Below are 12,966 nucleotides of genomic sequence, written 5' to 3'. Positions count from 1 at the left end.
CGGATCAGAAATAGTGTCTCAGCCAGACTACGGTGTAGTGTGTCTCACAGTTCCAGTACTCCAGAACGGGAGGCAGGAAGATTAGGAGTTCAAGGTCATCCTTAGCTACATGGAGATCAGGGATACCCTAGGCTCACAGGAGACCCAGTCTTAAAAGTAAATAAATAGTATCAGTTCGCCAAGCAGGGTGGTCCATGCCTGTAACCCCAGCACCTGGAAAGCTCAGGTAAATTTGAGGAAGGCCTGGGCTACATAGTGAGTTCAAGGCCACCGGGCCACAGGGTACAATCCTGTCCCAGCTAAAAGAGAGAGACCACCGGGCTACAGAGTATAATCCTGTCCCAACTAAAAGGGAGAGAAACATATATACAGACGATCACTTAGCTCCCATCGCACTTAACTAAAATGTCTTGCATAGTTTAAATGTATTGTTTTATTTATAAAACAATTGTTTATAACATATAAAATAAGGGAAAGCCTCATTGTTATTCCAACAAGCCTGCCCATACCCACCTAGCCTCCTACATCAGCCTCTCTAGTGCTGGGATTACAGCGTACCACTGTGCATGGCTCTCATACCAGAAGCATCTTGTATTCCTCGATGTCTGCATAGTCTAACTACTGTAATCTGTATGTGTTTGCTGTACACTGTCTAGAACGTGACCCCTGCAGGGCGTGCTGGTCTGTCTATTCATGTGTAGCTGCTTCTGATTCCGTAGTTCCTTCTGGTCTGTGTCCTCTGTTCCCGTCCTCTTTAAATGGTAGCCCTTTTCTGTGTTCACCTTTCCCCAAGCTTACAGAGTCTTCTGTGTTGATCTAGGAGCACAGCTTGGGACAGTAATCTCACTTCCTCTTTCCGGGATAATTTGCTACTATATGAATTGGACTTATGTCTTCTATCTTTTTGGTAAGTATTAACCTTTAACTAAATTATACCATAAATTAAAGATGTAATAGTAGGGGCTGGAGAGATGGCTCAGTGGTTAAGAGCACAGACTGCTCTTCCAGAGGTCCTGAGTTCAATTCCCAGCAACCATATGGTGGCTCACAACCAAAGCAGTGGGATCTGATGCCCTCTTCTGGTGTGTCTGAAGAGAGCAACCGTGCACTCACATAAAAAATAAATAAATCTTCAAATCTCAGCAACCACATGATGGCTCACAACCATCTGTAATGAGATCTGATGCCCTCTTCTGGTGTGTCTGAGGACAACAACAGTATACATATATAAATATGATAAATAAATAAATCTTTAAAAAAAAAAAAAAAGAAGTGCTGAAGTGCTTCTCTAGAATGGGCAGCAGTGACCCATGCCTTTAAACTCAGGAGGCAGAAGCAGATGGATCTGTGAGTCTAAGGCCAGCCTGGTTTATAGATCAAGTTGCAGGACAACCAAAGGTAAAAAAGAAAAAACTAGGACTGAACTGACTGCTCTTCCAAATGGTCCTAAATTAAATATATATAATCTCCTCAGGGGAGAGAGCACGCCCTATTTTGCTTAAGAGAAAGTATTTTCATAACCTCCAGAGAGAAACTTGTCACAGTGTGACGCTGAAGGCCAGCCACATGGTGACTCACAACCATCTGTAATGAGATCTGATGCCCTCTTCCGGTGTGTCTGAAGACAGCTACAGTGTACTCATATACATTAAATGAATAAATCTTTTTTAAGAAAAAAACTAAACAAAAACAACAGAAAAAAAACAGCCCTAAACCCTACTCTCACTGAAAGAATCATAGCTAAAACACAGAAAACTCCTTTTCCCAGGTTTTTTTTTTGTTTTTTTTTTTTCCCCGGAGCTGGAGACTGACCCAGGGCCTTGCACTTGCTAGGCAAGCGCTCATCACTGAGCTAAATCCCCAACCCCATTTCCCAGGTTTTACAGCTGACAGGCTCTCAGCCCAGTAGTTTAACCTGTTAGCTCTGGAACGTGCTTTCTAGAAATTGCTGTTGAGTCCTGGCCTTTAGTGTCACACTGTAACAAGTTCATATCTGAAGGTTATGAAAATGTGGATATTGAAAATACTGTCTCTTAAGAAAAATAAAGCATGTTCTATCCCCTGAGGAGATTAATCTATTTCTGTTCTTTTAGTATGAAGGCATTTCATGTCTTAAATTGATTATCAGGATCATACATATTCTTAATAAATTATATTTTTATAAGTATTTTCTACAGAAAATGGACCTTCAAAATGAAAGAAACAAACATCTGGAAATATGTATATATAGATATAGATGCTATAGAAATGGGTTCCTTCATTTTGTTGGTTTGGTTTGGTTTGGTTTGGTATGGTTTGGTTTGGTTTTGAGACAGGGTTTTTGTTCTGTAGCCCTGGCTGCTCTGAAACTTGCTATGTAGACCAGGCTGGCCTCAGACTAACAGAGATCTACCTCTGTCCCCTGGGTGCCAGGATTAAAGAAGTATGCCACTGCCTCCCAGCTATAAATTCGTTCTTAAGAGATCTTTCTTGTCCACAATAGACAATCCATTGGGAACAAAAATGTAAATTTAATGTCACGGCATGGGAAGAGATAGGAATTAGGACTAGCTATTAATGTCACAGATTTCCTTTTGTTTTTGTTGTTATAAAATATGTTCTGGAATTAATTATATTAGCACAGTGAAATGAGTATTAAAAATTTGTTCTGTGAACAGGATTGTTGGGGGGAAGGTGGTAATGGGGGAAGGATGGGGAGGGGAACACGCAGATAGAAGGGGAGAGGGAGGGGCTAGGGGGATGTTGGCCTGGAAACCAGGAAAGGGAATAACAATCGAAATGTGAATAAGAAATACCCAATTTAATAAAGATGGAGAAAAAAAATTTTTGTTCTGAGCCAAGATGACCAAGATGGCCATGGTGGCCCTTGGGAGACTGAGATACTAAGACAGAAAGATGTAGAACAATCAAAAACCTGTAGACCCTGATAAGTCTGTCTGTCTGTCTGCAAACCCTGACTGGCTAAGTCTTCAGTTCATTTCATTAGAGTATTGGAGGCCGTGCAAGGACAGACATGCCACATTCCCAGCAGGGGAAGCGGGAGAATTGCCTCAGGTTCAGCCTGCGCTTCATACTGAATACTTCATCAGCCAGAACTACCTAGCAAACCCTGTCTCAAATCATTCCCCTAAATGCACAGATTACTAGTCACTATTCCACTGAAGGGCTGAAGCTTGAAATTAAGTCTAATTTACATCACATTTACAAATACGTAGTCTTTTCAAGATGTGTACAGAATGCTGCTGATACATGCAAACTGTACTTAACTGTTATCTTTCTGGTTTAAGGTTTAGTTGGAATTGTCTGGTTTATTTTATGGATGTGGATAGTCAGTGATACACCAGAAACTCACAAGACGATCTCCCACTATGAAAAGGAATACATTGTTTCATCATTAAAAAATCAGGTATGGACTTTGACACATATTAAAGGTTGATATAACAGTTTTCCAACTAGATCTTGCTGTTGTTTGTGTCTAAGCAAATTAGGATGAACAATTGAAGTATCTAAAATACTGGCTGAGGAAGTGCAGTTCTTTCTGAACTAAAACTAATTTCTTCTCCAGATCATGCTAGGAGCTAGGGGTGTGGCTCAGTGAGAGCATGAGCACCAAGGAGTCCATCTGAGTAGTCAGATAGCAACTGAGGACAGACAGGCAGGGAGGGTGCCGCTATTAACCCCTTGAATCGGGGAAATCTACTGAATGTGACTAACCACCATACTCCAGGCCAACCTATCTATTAAATATTAGTAGTTTAACATCTGTTTTAGAGTTGAAATGAGTATAAGTAGAAATCCTCATGTCTTTTTAGTTTAAGAATTATTTTTAGGGGTTGGGGATTTGGCTCAGTGGTAGAGCGCTTGCCTAGAAGCTAAGGTCCTGGGTTCGGTCCCCCAGCCCCCCAAAAAAAAAAAAAAAAAAAAGAATTATTTTTATATTTCTAAATTATGTATATTTGTGCGTCAATATGTGCATGGGAATGGAGTTGCCCTCCAAGACCATAGGTGTCAGGCCCCAGGAGTTACAGAAGGTATAAGCCATTGTGCATTCTGGGGACCAAACTCTGGTCCTCTGCAAGAGAAGTGTGCGCTCTCATCAGCTAAACCTTTTCTCCTACCTCATCATATGGCTTTCTTAGACCCAGTTCTTCTCCACTTCCCCTGCTCTGTAGGCCACATCACGTGGCTGCATAGAAAACCCTCACCTGGTTTCCACTCTCTGTTCCTGTTCCCTTCGCTGAGATGTGATACTGCCCAGGCTAGCCTCAAAGTCTGAGCTCACGTCACCCTCCAGCTGAGGCTACAGATGTGGCACCACACCCAGCTTGCCCAGCCCCTATAAACCATTTTAATATAGTGAAGACTGGATCATGAAAAACAGATCCTAGTAAGACCTTCCAGTCTCTTCACTTCCCCTCATGCCAGCCTCCAGCTGTGATAATGACAGCATTCTCCAGAGGCATTGATGTTTAAAGCGGCCGGGACACAAGGAGCTTGGTGACATTCGTGTCTCTACTACACTTATGCTCCTCTGATCAGTTGTAGATTCTCTAGTTAATATGTTTAACGAAACAACTAAAATCGGTTAATTGTTTTACTACTTAACATTTCACACAGTTCATTTTCAGATCTAGAATGCACAACTAAACTTGGTGTTGTGTGCTAGGCTGAGTTTTAGCCGATGACGTGTGGTTAAGTGTTAACAGAGCTGTATCGTCTCCTAATTTGGCCTGTTTCCTTCAGCTTTCTTCACAGAAGGTAGTGCCATGGGTGTCCATCTTGAAGTCACTGCCACTTTGGGCAATTGTAGTAGCACATTTTTCCTACAACTGGACCTTTTACACTCTATTGACGTTGTTGCCTACATATATGAAAGAAATCCTAAGGTTCAATGTTCAAGAGGTAAGAGAAAAATAACTGTCTGCTATAGATTGTATTTCAGACACACACACACACACACACACACACACACACACACACACTTCTTTTTTCTCCTTTATCAATTCTGTCATTTCTTCTGTGCTGGCTTATTTTAGGTCTGCTTTGACAAGTTAAGTCATTTGAGAGGCGAGCCTCCACTGAGAAACTGCCTCCCAAGAGCAGGGTAGGGGAGCCTGTGGGTGTGTGTTCTAGTGATTGATGCGGGGAGGGACCAGCCAGTGTGACTGGGGCCATCTGGGGATGGTGGGCCTGTGTTCTATAAAAAAGCAGGCTGAGCAACCCATGGGGAGCAAGCCAGTAAGCAGCATCCCTCCATGGCCTCTGCATCAGCTCCTGCTTGCAGGTTCCCATCCGCTTTTTCCTACCTGAGCTTCCCTGAGTGGACTGTGGTTTATGATATGTAACTAAAAACACCCTTTCCTCCCCAAGCTGCTTCTGGTCATGGTGCTGCGTCACAACGATGCTGACCCTAACTGAGACACTTGTGTTCGTGTTCTGCTGGGCTAATTTTTTTGGTTTTCCTGTTGTTTGTTTTGTTGTTGTTGTTGTTCATTGTTTATTTTTTAAGACCGGGTTTCTCTGGCTGTCCAGGAACTCACTCCATAGACCATGCTAGCCTTGAACTCACAGAAACCCAGCAGGCCAGCGGGGCCCGGCTTGCTATACTAAGTTTTCTCCTACCACACATGTGTTTTGTGTATGTGTGTGTGTGTGTGTGTGTTTGTGCGCGCATGTGCAAGAAAGAGAAACAGACAGACACAGACCCTGAGACTCTATGGGACTAGGGTTTGAAAATAAATCTGTAGCTGCATAAAAGCACAGTTCAAACTGACCTTTTCCTTAAAAATCAACATGAAACTCATGAGATGGCCTTTGCTCACAACAGGGCTTAGAGAAGGGCTTAGAGAATAGGGCTGAGAAACGTGCAAGATTGTATTTTAAAACTTTAAAGTGGGCTGGAGAGATGGCTCAGTAGTTGAGAGCACTGACTACTCTTTCAGAGGTCCTGAATTCAAATCCCAGCAACCACATGGTGGCTCACAACCATCTGCAGTGGGATCCGATGCCCTTTTCTGGTGTGTCTGAAGACAGCTACAGTGTACATATAAATTAAATAAATAAATAAATCTTAAAAAAAAAAAACTTTAAAGTGCTGACACGGGTACATAGGCACTGGCCAGCGTGTCCTTGGACTAGAGAGAAGGACGTCTATATAAGAGTCTGAATGTTTGTGGTGTTGACCAGCCCAAAGCGAATTTAAAGTGGGTGATGTTGAGAAAGGCAAGAAGATTTTTGTTCAGAAGTGTGTCACACTGTGAAAAGAGAGGCAAGCATGAGACTGGACCAAATCTCCATGGTCCGTTTGGGCAAAAGACAGGTCAGGCTGCTGGAGTCTCTTATACAGACGCCAACAAGAACAAAGTTATTACCTGGGAAGAGAATACCCTGAGGGAGTATTTGGAGGATCCCAAAAAGTACATCCCTGGAACAAAAATGATCTTCACTGGAATTAAGAAGGGAGAAAGGGCAGACCTAATAGCTTATCTTAAAAAGGCTACTCATGAGTAATTCCACTGCCTTATTTATTACAAAACAAATGTCTCATGGCTTTTAATATATACCATAATTTAATTCATACACCAAATTCAGATCATAAATGGCTAACAATGTTTTTGTTGGATAGTCCTGCATTAAGTAAAACTGACTTGTAAAAACAAACAAAAAAACCTTTAAAGTAGCAGGCGTGGTGGCGTATTCCTTTAATCCCAGCACTCAGGAGATACATGGATCTCTGTGAGTTTGAGGCCAGCCTGGTCTGCAGAGTGAGGTCCAAGACAGTCAGGGCTACACAGAGAAACCTTCTCTTGAAAAACCAAAACAAACAAACAAAAAAGGTAACATTCAGGAAGACCTGCAGGCTGCACTGTTTCCCTGTGAGACCGGCTCTTACAGGGATGAGTCAGGCTGTCCCATGATCACTGCAAATGCTAATCATATATGTGTGACATATGGACATCAGCGCGTTGTTCAAGTGGTCAGGGTTGGCTGCAGCCCATATGTTCTACCATACTTAATCCCGAATCTCCTTCCCCCTTCCAGAACGGGTTTTTATCTGCATTGCCCTATTTTGGCTGTTGGTTATGCATGATTGTCTGTGGTCAAGCCGCTGATTATTTAAGAGTCAAGTGGAATTTCTCAACCATAAGCGTTCGGCGAATTTTTTCCCTCATAGGTAAGTGAGATGAGCCAACTTTTGTTTTGTTTCTCAGTCATCCACATAGCACTCTAAATCCTTTGCCTCTGATCACAAAAATGGGAGCTTTCCCCACACGCAACCAGTTTTGCAGCACACAAGCTGGGTGAAGCAGCTAAGTCTCACAAGACTAGCCTCTTCCACCTTAGAGGCTAGTCACATAAACCAGGCTGTGACCTACTCGTTTAACTGGCTAACTATTAATTAGGCTCCCATGGCCTGTCCTCCAGCTCCGCTCATTTGCTAGACCCACTCACAGAAGTCAGGGCACACACTTTATTTCTGACTACTCACTTGTTATAGAGGATGTTACAAGGGGATAAATAGCCAGATAGAAAAATGGCACCAGGAGGAGTTCTGCTGCTGGGAAGCTCACCTAGATCTTATCACTGCCCTGAGTACTGAAGGTACAAGCATGGTTACTTGGTTAGTTGGTAGTGTAGATGCTTGCTTCTAAGACCGATTCTCCATGCTGTGCTACCTGGGTTTGGCTTCAACTCACACACTCCCTGCTCCGACTGTCAAGAGCTGGGATTACAGACCTGGACCACGACACCCAAGCCAAACCTTGTCCTTTCGAGATTCTGAGGGGGCTTCATTATGCCAGCAGGACTGCGTAAATCATTGGTCATTGCGGTCCACTCAACCTTCAGGCCCATTCAACCATCGCCCCCTCAGAGACTGGTACCTTTTTGATAGCCAGTCAACAATGTGCACACATACTGTAGTCCCGATACTGGGGAACCTGAGGCCAGGAGTTCCAGCCAGACTGGGCAACATAATGAGACTCCATCTCAAAAAGACAGAGAAACTGAGAACCAGGCCTGGTGACAGATACATCCCTAAGATCCCGGCCTGGTGACACATCCCTAAGATCCTGGCATTTGAGAGTAGAGCCAGGAGCATCAGAGATTCAGGGTCTTCTGGTACATAACTAGTTTGAGGCCAGGGTGGGCCCCTCAGATGATGTCTCAAAATACTGGGACAAATGCACTCTCTAAGGCCACTGGTCCCCATGTCACCAGTCATCTTATTAGCAAACAAAGACAATCCCTAGTCACCCAGAAATCCTAGAGGCATGAGGGCTCTGTACCAAAAGCCGGAGGGAGAGCAAGAAGGCAGCAAAAAGAGAATAAACCTTTACCTTGTTCACAGATGGACCCTGACTTGCCTCCCACAACCACGCCCACTGCCTGAACCCCACCACAGAGCGCCTGACACCTTTGTCTGGCCTCTCCAGGTGCCAGGGAGTGCCACAGAACAGACATGATAAAAACACGCTTTTAAGTAAATTTCATCAGTGCACGCCCGGGTATATTCCCCTAATTCAGTTCTTGGGAGGCAGAGCCAGGCAGGCCTCTATGACAGGCCAGCCTGCTCTGTATAATAAGTTGTAACACCAGAACTACACAGTAAGAGTCTGTCTAAGTAAGTAAAATACCAAATTTGGGGCTCCAGAGAGATGGCTCAGCCATTAAGAGAACTGACTGCTCTTACAGAGAACACAGCTTCAGTTCCCAGAACCCACACAGCAGCTTACGACTGTCTGTAACTACAGTTCCATGGAATCTGAGGCCCTCCTCTAGCTCCACAGGCACTGGACAGACATGTGATGCACAGACATACACACACAAGTAAAACACCCATGTATTGTTGTAATAATATAAAAAATAAAATGCTGTCTTTTATCGTGCTCTAGATCCAGCAGCCCAGTGCCCCAAGATGTCTGCTGGATATCTTGCCAGAAGCATGCATTCCAATTCTGTGGCGACCCAGACCGGCCACCCGACACTTCCTTACACTTAAATATACACATAAAAGAACACACAACACAGTAACCTTTGACCCAATTGGTAAGCTATAATTGCCCACCTAAACATACAAAACCCAGTACCATCCATCCCTTAGGAACATTTGTAACAACCTGTAAAGGTACAGTGGAATCTTAATGTCACCTGCCATATTGTCCTGCCACGGCTTCTCTCTCTCCCTCCTGTCTCTTCCTCCTTTCCGTTCCAGTCTCCTCCTCTTCCTTCTAACTTCTCTCCTGCCCATCCTTCCTTCTCCTCCAATGACAGGCCTCCTTCTATCCTGTACCTGCCCCTCACCTGTATTTTACAGATTCAATGGGGAGAAGGTTCTGGTGAGTCCTGAGTACATGAGTAGGCAGCTGTCCTTGGGCAGTGGAATTAGCATCAAAGTACAGATAACTCCAGGGCAAACCACAACACCCATTTCTTAAAACTGTGGTGAAAAGACCCATTCTAGGGAAATTCTTCAGACACCTGCTGAGCCCACTCCAGGAGTTGCTACTACTCTGACTTTGATCATCTGTAAAGGAAATGATTTCCCTTTGGGTTCAATCTGATCTTTTTTCTCCCATGGACCTGCTGTGTGTAATAATATGCATTTTGTTATCAACTTCTAGAATCAAGATGGATCAGATTTCTAACTACATCCAACAAAGTTTATTATTTTTGTAAGATTTGTATGTCTGTCTGTGTGCTCTTGTGCATGCATGCAGGACCATTGCCAAAGCCACCGGACCATCCTGGAGCTGGGATGACAGATGGTTGTGAGCCACCCAACCACCCATGAGTCCTCTGGAAGAGCAGGAAGCACTCTTAGCCACTGAGGCATCTCCAGCCCCCAATCGAGTTCATTGTATAATTTATTTATTTTAATGATAGGCCCTTTAGTCACAGTCCGTATCATCTGTTGCTTCTCCCTTCCACTCTGATTTCAGTCTCTGTGTCCCTGGTGGTGAGCTCTGTAGATGCAGACTGAGTTCCTATCACATGCAGATTGAAGGGCACAGCACCGGGAGGATTTCCTTTTCTGATTACATGAGTTATATCCCGTTTCCTGCCTGGCTCTCTAGTGAGAAGACACTTTAGTCTTCCAGGCAGTTCAGTGTTTGTACAGTAGGTGGCAGCACTGTCCAGTTCGGGGTTTTAAATTCAGCAACTACCATAAATGGCGCTTCTTTTTCTCTTACACCTCTGTAACTCCAGGAATGGTTGGCCCTGCAGTTTTCCTAGTCGCGGCTGGATTTATAGGCTGTGACTATTCTTTGGCTGTTGCGTTCCTAACCATATCCACGACGCTGGGAGGCTTCGCCTCTTCTGGATTTAGCATCAACCATCTGGATATCGCCCCTTCGTGAGTACAAGCCCAGAGGTGTGCTGGGAATGGCTACAGTCTTTTTTCTTAAAGTCATAGTAAGACATAGATAACGTAAAACTTGCCACTTGAGCCGTTGTTAAGTGCAGGTCGGTGTACACGCTACCGTTTGCAGCCATTGCACCTGCAATCTCTCCAGTTGGAATTCTGTGTCCCGTAAACCAGCGCTAGTGCCACACTTCCCGTTCCCACATCCTGGCAGCCACCGTTCTCGTTTCTTCTTTCCGTGAATTTGACTACTAGAGGAATCACTTCAAATTCTTTGCTAGATTTCCGTTTACACAACCAGTAAAATTTCAAACCCTGAACTGCCACCACCTCTGCCACCCTTGGGGCTCTCTGGCACACGGCAGCGACAGCGTGACTTGGGTCTCTACTAGCTAGAATAGGCGCTGTGATAACCCATCCTCGGGAATTGCCACCGTGCTTGACACAGGTGGCACTAATTGGGCAGGTTTGTAATAAAGTCCTCTTTGTCAAAGGCAAAGCTAAGAACTCTGGTAGAATGCTGGCCTCGCATCCACGAAGCTATGGATTTGGTTGCCAGCACCACATAAACTGAGCACTGCACGCACACCTATAATCCCAGAATTTGGAAGATGAAAACAGAAGAATCAGAAGTTCAGGACCGGTCTAGGACACAAGAGACTATGTATCAAATTAACAAACAAATAAAAATGAAGCCCGTAAGATGGAGGCTTAGAGGGCAAAAATACTATATATATATAATACTTAATATATAAAGTATAAAATATATACTTATAAATATGTGTTATATAATATAAATATATAAAATATAATGTATTTTATATAATAATATATATGTAATTTTTCTTTATAATAGAGGAAATAAAAGCAGGAGGAACAAAAGGTCAGCCCAGCCTTGGCTGATGTTCAAGGCCAGCTGCATCCATATGAGACCCAGGCTCAAAAAGAAACAAAACAAAAAATCATTAAAAAGAGTAGAGACGGGGTTGGGGATTTGGCTCAAGCAAGCAAAAAGGCCCCTGGGTTCGGTCCCCAGCTCCAAAAAAGAGAAAAAAAAAAAAAAGAGTAGAGACGCTGACTTGCCCAGTTGACACTTTGCACATTATCTGCATGTAAACACAGGTGTCCAGCACTTGGTTGCTTACCAGTCTCTTACATAAACATTCTCTTTTTTGCCCTCAGGGGTTCAGTGAGGGAAGCCGGTAAGGTTCAGTGGGGTAACACTTACTTTATAGAAACTCAAGTTCAGAGAAATCAGGTAGCTTAGCTCATGCCACACAGCTAACAAATGCTAAATCTATAATCTAGACCTAAAATTCTTACTTTAAGCCCAAACGAAGTTTTTTTTTTTTTTTAAGATTTATTTATTTGGGTTTTGGCTCAGTGGTTAGAGCGCTTGCCTAGGGAAGCGCAAGGCCCTGGGTTCGATCCCCAGCTCCGAAAAAAAAAAAAGAAAAGGAAAAAAAAAAAAAAAATTTTTTTTTTATACATATTAACCTTTAGTTTTTTTCAGACACACCAGAAGAGGGCACCAGATCCCATTACAGATGGTTGTGAGCCACCCTGTGGTTTCTGGGAATTGAACTCAGGACCTCTGGAAGAGCAGACAGTGCTTTTCACTGCTGAGCCATCTCTCTGGCCCTCCAAACAAGTTTTTATATCTACCTCTCTGGAAACATTCTTTGAGCCATGTAGCTCTGATTTTCTTTTCCAGCTAAGATAAAGGAAGGGACTAGATTGAATACCTTACCTCAGAAGACTCGGGGTACTTAACTTATAAGAAGTAATGGATATGTATTTATTTTTGGAGGAATTGAGAAGTAGTGTTTTTTTTAATCTTTCAAATACCCCCTACTGCACCTAGCCAGATATCAGAGCCCTCTGACTCCTGTTAATCCCCTCTGATCAGTGAGCACACCATGACAAGCCCTTGCCCACACTTCTCAGAGAGACCCTGAAGCAGACCCTACTAGGTCTGGTGGCACACTTCTATAATCCCAGCATCATGGAGGCCGAGCCAGGAGGATGACAGAAAGGTCAAGGCCAGCCTGGGCTACCTTGAGACTGCCAGCCTGGGCTACATTGAGACTGTTTTATGTTTTTCAAGGAACAAACTAATCCGCTCTCGTATGGAAAAAGCACAAGAAGGAGAAAGAAGATTGGGGTTTCATCCTGGAGCTCAGCTGGGAGAACAGTCAGTCCCCTGTGCATATGAAGGCCTGAGATCAAGCCCCACAGCCAAAGGAGAGAATAATTTAATCTTCTTAATAAGGGGACAGGCTCCTCCCAACTAGACAGCCTTAGAGCTCCACATGACCATTGCCTGCAGACACAGATCACAGAACACCAACCGGGTGGGAGCTCACAGCTCTAATTCCAGCACCTACCTGTCGTTTTTAGTCACTAGGCATGTTCCTAGTGTTGGGAGGATTTGCTAATTACCAGCAACTTTAAAATAACTGTAAATTATAAAGAGAAGAGTACATTGAGCTGTACAAGCTAGGAACTGTTTGTTGAATATGCATATGGATAAGGTATGACCTAAAGGAGTTTAATAGTGAAAGTTAATTGCAAGGAAACTTGGCTGAATAAGTGATAAT

General features: G+C 43.6%; 2 protein-coding genes across 2 annotated transcripts in view; both read left to right on the top strand.

Moving 5' to 3' along the window:
- The window catches only part of LOC116908215 (sialin-like), a 17,569-nt gene extending 15,448 nt beyond the window's left edge, over positions 1 to 2,121 (top strand). The window contains exons 5-6 of the mRNA XM_032911490.1: positions 821 to 907; positions 2,094 to 2,121. Coding sequence (XP_032767381.1) covers positions 821 to 907; positions 2,094 to 2,121 — 115 coding nt within the window. The remainder of the gene's footprint in view (positions 1 to 820; positions 908 to 2,093) is intronic.
- A 1,166-nt stretch (positions 2,122 to 3,287) lies between these two features.
- Positions 3,288 to 10,395, top strand: LOC116906889 (sialin-like). The gene is made up of 4 exons (XM_032909802.1): positions 3,288 to 3,406; positions 4,744 to 4,902; positions 7,042 to 7,174; positions 10,210 to 10,395. The coding sequence occupies exons 1-4, from the start codon at positions 3,320 to 3,322 to the stop codon at positions 10,359 to 10,361; spliced, it is 531 nt and encodes a 176-aa protein (XP_032765693.1). The 5' UTR covers positions 3,288 to 3,319; the 3' UTR covers positions 10,362 to 10,395.
- Positions 10,396 to 12,966: the final 2,571 nt, after the last annotated feature.

Source organism: Rattus rattus, chromosome 8, assembly GCF_011064425.1.
Source record: "Rattus rattus isolate New Zealand chromosome 8, Rrattus_CSIRO_v1, whole genome shotgun sequence".
In the NCBI taxonomy this organism is placed as follows: Eukaryota; Metazoa; Chordata; class Mammalia; order Rodentia; family Muridae; genus Rattus; species Rattus rattus.
The sequence above is the reverse complement of the archived record's forward strand: the minus strand, read 5'-3'. Positions and strand labels throughout refer to the sequence as shown.